This window comes from Nicotiana tabacum, chromosome 1 (assembly GCF_000715075.1).
Source record: "Nicotiana tabacum cultivar K326 chromosome 1, ASM71507v2, whole genome shotgun sequence".
Lineage (NCBI taxonomy): Eukaryota > Viridiplantae > Streptophyta > Magnoliopsida > Solanales > Solanaceae > Nicotiana > Nicotiana tabacum.
This window is the reverse complement of record NC_134080.1, coordinates 142,394,292-142,400,257: the sequence shown is the minus strand read 5'-3', so window position 1 is coordinate 142,400,257 and position 5,966 is coordinate 142,394,292. Positions and strand designations below refer to the sequence as shown.

The window sequence follows — 5,966 nt, the reverse complement described above, 5'->3', positions numbered from 1 at the left end:
ACCTCATACCCACATACGTATTATGGAGCTCTGTGTGCCAATGTTTAAACAATAGAAAAATTCACCTAACAATTTAATTTCTTCAAACCAAATTTCATAACACCAAAAAATAAAACTAACCTTATATATAACTGATAATTGAAAAATATGCCACAGATTCGATTCAAAAGTAATCGAAATTTAACCACTATTTCATGTAAAGATATAACTTAAACAATAACACTCTTAAAAATTCGAAAACATTCCAACATAGTATGCTGGAGTTTAGATTTTTTACATATGAGATTCTAGCATAATATGCTAGAGTTCCAACATAATATGCTGGAATTTTATACACAGGAGCTCCATAATCCAGTATATGATGTTGTAACGTTCCGCGTTTTAGCTAAAATAGTAACAATTTTTCAATGACTTTGTAAACGCTAAATATTTTTCGATTACCGGTCCGAAAACTGGCTAATCCATGCTATTTTCACAAGTGAACCTGCTTGTTAGCTTGCATTACGTGGCCCAATCTGAGTTGTCCAATGCCCCAAAAGAAAGGAGTGACTGGCTAAAACTCATCACTCACGTGCATGCAGTGAGTTGCACAAAATGCATGAGAGAGAAAGAGAAAATAAGATAGAGAAGAGGGAGAAAGAGAGAGAGGGGGAGAGGGCCCCAAAATTTCCTGACAAAGCTGATCATGATATACCAGCAAGAGAAATAGAAAAGAAATCAGCATAATCTAGCCAACCAAAGAAGAAAATGAAAGCTACACTGCACCTTACAAGAAAAAGAAGTGTGCAAGGGAACATGGTTAAAAGTCTCCCTTCTAACACCACCTTTTCCTCTTAACTCTTTTAATCATCTAAGCCCCTCGCGTCCCTTCCCCCTCTCTCTCTCTCTCTACATCTTCATATGTAAAGGTGTGTGTCTGCCTCACTCCATACGCTTAATTGAGCACCTCTATGTTTCAAATGCTCAGTGGATGAACCAGTAAAAAATCATGTATGAAATTTAAGTAGCATATAGACTGCTAATGAGTTGATATGCAAAGTTATCAACCATCCATTTCCCTTTTTCCTAATCGTATTTCTGTAGTTTTCAGATTCATTTTTCCGCCCAGAAATTTCAGGTCCTTTAGTTGCTAGCTCAATCATGTATAGTTTTCCGTATTTTTTCAGGATACAGTAAATTTAGATGGAAGCAGCTGCTCTTTTCAAAGTTGTTGAAGCAGTAAGCTTTTGAGATCTTGGGAGTGGACTTGACTACCTCTGTTAGCTTCACAATGCCAGTTCCTCTTGCCCCATATCCTACACCACCAACGCCATTTACACCGCCCGCTAACGGTACAATATTTTCCATTCACCTATTTCTGCTTGCTAATAATAATAATAAGACAAATAAGAAGGATAATATTGATGGTTGTAGTTGGAAGATCAAGAGTTCTTATCTAAATCTCCAACTCTAGAATCCAAATCTAAGTTTAATTTAGCATTTCTAGATGAAGTGTATTTATTAAATAGACCAAAATCAATTAACGTCATGGGCACCAATACTTTCTTGACTAGTAACTTGTTAATTGCTTAATAATTCTGAATTCAACTTCAACCTTCTGATGAATCAGTCTTACAGTTCAGGAAAAGTGACCACTTTATAATAATGCGAGACCTGTTTGACTGTAGAATATGGTGACTGACAGGTACACAGAGCCAGCTCGTGTGCTCTGGATGTAGAAATCTTTTACTCTATCCAGTTGGAGCAACATCTGTCTGCTGTGCAGTTTGCAATGCAGTCACAGCAGTACCACCTCCTGGTACATGTTCATTGATTGAACATTCATTTAAATCTTTAAGCTCCTAAAGTCCATTTACATGGTATGAACCTTAAACAGGCACTGAGATGGCTCAGTTGGTTTGCGGAGGCTGCCACACATTACTAATGTACATTCGTGGAGCAACAAGCGTGCAGTGTTCTTGTTGTCACACAGTCAATTTAGCTATGGAAGGTAAAATGATTCTCCAGCTTTTTGAAATATATTCCATATATTACATATCCTTGCTAGTACAAGTAAGAATAAAATGGTATTGTCACAGCAAATCAGGTAGCACATGTGAATTGTGGCAACTGCCGCATGCTGTTGATGTACCAATATGGGGCACGATCAGTGAAATGTGCAGTGTGCAATTTTGTGACAGCGGTAGGGGCAAGTATAAAATTCTCTTTAGCATTAAGTCTTTAAGCTTTTATGCTGCAGCCAATGATGAACTAGTATTCTGACACTACCAAAATTCTGCAATTCAAAGCCTAATTACCAGGATTTAATCCTTCTACAACAGGAACAACCTCATTGTTCATCTCGGAAACATGGGACAGAAGATACTGAAATGTAACATAAAAGGAGGGGGAATTTCTAATCAAGCACCTTATATAACTAACCTTTTCAAAATAGAACACCAACTAGGACCTGCATATAGATTTTAAAGCTTACAAAAACAACCAAAGGAATTAAATGTAACCTGTTAAGCTTGTTTCACAAGAGCAGGACTTGACGACCAAACAATTTATTTAAAAAAAAAAAACATACCCTGTATTTTCTTTATGGAAGAATCATATACCGAAGTTTAACACAAAAACTAAATAATGAGCCTGAGCACCTTTAGGCCTTCCAAGAAAAGAGGCACCACATTTTCATTTTCTTTGCTCCGTTTTCTCGAATATTCAGAATAACTTATGACTAAGCTTCAATGGAGCCACTACAAACATGTATATACATGTTACTCCAACTTTTGTGGACCACATTTCTAACTGGCAATTCTGAAGCAGTTTAGTAGTTTGCAATAAATATCTCTAATTTGGCACATCTTATAAAGGTCTAGAAATGTAATTAAAAAAATCTGAAATGTCTGCAAAAAGTTCCTGAAGTTTAAATCTAGGCAATATTTCTTTTCTCAAGCAGTTTTTTTTTTGTTGATTTCCATTAATCCTGCATTGTCAAGTATAACCTGATCCTCGGAAGGAAGTGTTTCCTTTTCTCTTCTTCTCCCTAAAAACTATTACAGAAATAGTATTAGTAATAGTCTTGGCAGCAATAGTGGTGATGGTAGCAATGTGCATATGTACTGTTTCTTACCCTTACGACAGGTCATGTCTGTTCAACTATAAAAGATTAACTACTCCATGGTATTACGTCCATTACGTCCACTCCCAGATTCGTTAGGACTAGATATATGAATCCTCTGTGTTCATGTGGCTCTACAATATTATTCCACTCTATCCAAAATTTCAGTGTGATGGAATTTAATAAACCTATCAGTACAAGTAGCAATGAAACCAGTAATAATTTACTTCCACAAATTTCTTCTATCGGACTGTAGTGTTCTTGTAGATGTACAGTCAGTAATTATTACAGTTACAATCAATGTATGAATATACAAAAAAGTTCTACGGCCTTTAAAGCATTCCTTAAGTTTTTAAATTTTATTTGGCAAAGTGTTCGCTGGATAATACAGGTTTCAACGAGCACAACTGAGCAAAAGCTTAACAGCTAATTTGAAAGCAGCTGAGCAAGTACTACAAACTTCTATGACTGAAGTTGTGTTATGTCTCAGCACAATTGCAACTACCATCCACCAGAGGAAATTTCTACTTACTACAAGTATAGAGCTACTATAGAGCTATATTTCCCTCGCGTATCTGTAATATGAATAAGCAGTTTTGCAGGTTGGGCCTACAAAAGGTTTGTATATAATGGTATTGCGTTTGTAAGTCTAGTTAAAAAATCCTGGAAAGTAAAGCCTCCTTTTCACCTACCATCATATCATTTTGATTTTGGGAGGCCTTAAATACAATTTCAAAATGTCTCAATTGAAATAATTTCAAATTGATGCAAAAAAAAGCATCCAGATGAAAGTCATCTTATGACTGTCAAATGAACTTTCTGGACTAGATTCATATCTACCATAAAAAAGAAACAAAGGGAAGATATCAACATTTCATTGGTCAGTTTTGATCAAGAAATTAAAAATGAGTGTTTAAGATATGACTATTGAATTGCAAGAGCTGAATGTCAACATCAGACATCTTAGTTTAAACAGAAGAAGATCAATGCCTCCACCGTACTACAAAAAGAGTTGCTGAGGGCTAAAGGAGGTTCAGTACTTTCAATTAGATAGGCAATCCAGCCTGGTTTCCCTCTGCCACTGGTTCCATTGCTAGAACCCACAGAAACAGAGAGGAGGTATATCTCAAGTTTCATCACCCCATGAACTAAGCACAAAATTAATGAGAAAATAATTTAAGAAGTCACTTCAATATACACATGTTTTCAGAAATTACCCACTTCAACCACATCATTTAGTTGCTTGTATGAGTTGTCTCCCCTGTCATATCTGTAACCACAAGCTTTCATTACTTTCTTGTTAGCCTATGATGCCCTTCTTTTCCCATAATTTCGGATAACATTCACTAATAATGAAATCTTCCCTGATATTACCAGAAAAACCATTGCCGAGATTCCGAAGTAAATGTTGCACCCAGCTATTGTGACCACATGCAACTGACACCAACATCGAGTCACATTCATTTCCTTCCACAAACCATTTAATTGAGGGAGCCACAAAGTTAAGCTGTTAGAAATTTGAACTAGTCACACCGCTAGACAAACCAAATAGGAACTCAACATCCTAACTAGTGCTACTTTTAGCAGTCTGCAAAGATTTTATGACTTTAAGTTTAAATCATACCTTTTGGAATCAGAATGCAGTAAGAAACCTCTTCATGAGGAACATTATGGGAGTCCATATCTATTTTCTTTTCTTAATAACTATAACCACAGACAATATAAGGACATGACCAGCCCTGCTAAAAAATTAATCGTGCCATTCAAGAAACTAGCTAACATGGTGTGTAGCCTATGGATGTATATCAACACCCAGTCTTTGTCCAAATGAAGATATAAATTTAAAATATCTACTAATACATGATTTCCACATCAATGAGAACTTCAGGACAATTTAGATGAAAATGTTGTGCTTGATTTTCCAGCACATGATAAGACAACAGGAAAACCTTAATTTGTCCATAATATGATCCTTTCACATGGGTGATCTGGGCATTTTGAGCTCTCAAAGCTACACCTTTGATTTTAAAAGAGAATCAAACTAAACAAAATATACCTTTTCATCAAAAATTAAAATGATATCTTCACATAGCATGGAACTGAAATGGTCTGTAGAGGGTTCTTCCGTTTGCCCCCTAAGAGATAATCCCTGTATAGGCTACGTACTCGGCCCTTTTCTGAATGAGCAAAGACTAGAGTCAGCACTTCATCATGACAGATGTTCCAGCTGTTAAGTTTTTTGCGATTATGTACTTCGCGAAGTTGTCACCATCTTATCTAATGATGACTAATGGCTCAACTTGTCGATGCAATATAGGGCATATGCAGGTTCAGGTTACATACTTCTTTTTTTTATAAGATAAACTTTATTAAATAAAATGTGAGTGAAAAAAAATAAAAAATAAAAAAGTCCATACCAAGAAGGTAGTGATAGGCAGAAAATGTATACAAAAAGAAGTTGGATATTCCTTCACTAATTATCTAGAACATCTATGAGAATTTATTATATGCATTTACGTCATATCCCATCTCTTTCCTGTTTACCATTCTTATTCCTTTTGGACAAAAGGATATGCGTTTAGTAGATACGGGTGCCTTCCTAGGTTTTCTCCCTTGACAATTGCAAGAGTTTTAAGAAGAAAGAATAAATATCTTAAGATAGTTTACTATCTCAATCTGCCAAATCGAAAAAAAGATTATATACAGTGGAACGAGATACTGCAATAATTTCTTCATCTAATATATCAAGATAGTATAAGTGTTTTTCTTAATGACCGAGAAATCCTCGAGGGCAAGTGGCACTCGGTTCGAAACCCCACAATGGGTCTTTCCTTTTCGGGATGGCCTGCAAGTTTGGGTTATA

General features: G+C 35.8%; 1 protein-coding gene across 7 annotated transcripts; it reads left to right on the top strand.

The window, feature by feature from the left end:
* Positions 1–624: 624 nt before the first annotated feature.
* LOC142181204 (protein LOL1) lies at positions 625–3,797 on the top strand. 7 transcript variants are annotated; one of them, XM_075253896.1, is made up of 6 exons: positions 625–990; positions 1,167–1,331; positions 1,685–1,798; positions 1,877–1,990; positions 2,079–2,182; positions 3,476–3,797. In XM_075253896.1, the coding sequence occupies exons 2-6, from the start codon at positions 1,271–1,273 to the stop codon at positions 3,512–3,514; spliced, it is 432 nt and encodes a 143-aa protein (XP_075109997.1). In that variant the 5' UTR covers positions 625–990; positions 1,167–1,270; the 3' UTR covers positions 3,515–3,797. The 7 variants fall into 7 exon arrangements, with proteins under 7 accessions (XP_075109997.1, XP_075110001.1, XP_075109988.1 ...); XM_075253900.1 differs by having other exon boundaries at positions 626–990; positions 2,079–2,192; positions 3,495–3,797; XM_075253895.1 differs by having other exon boundaries at positions 628–990; positions 3,495–3,797.
* Positions 3,798–5,966: the final 2,169 nt, after the last annotated feature.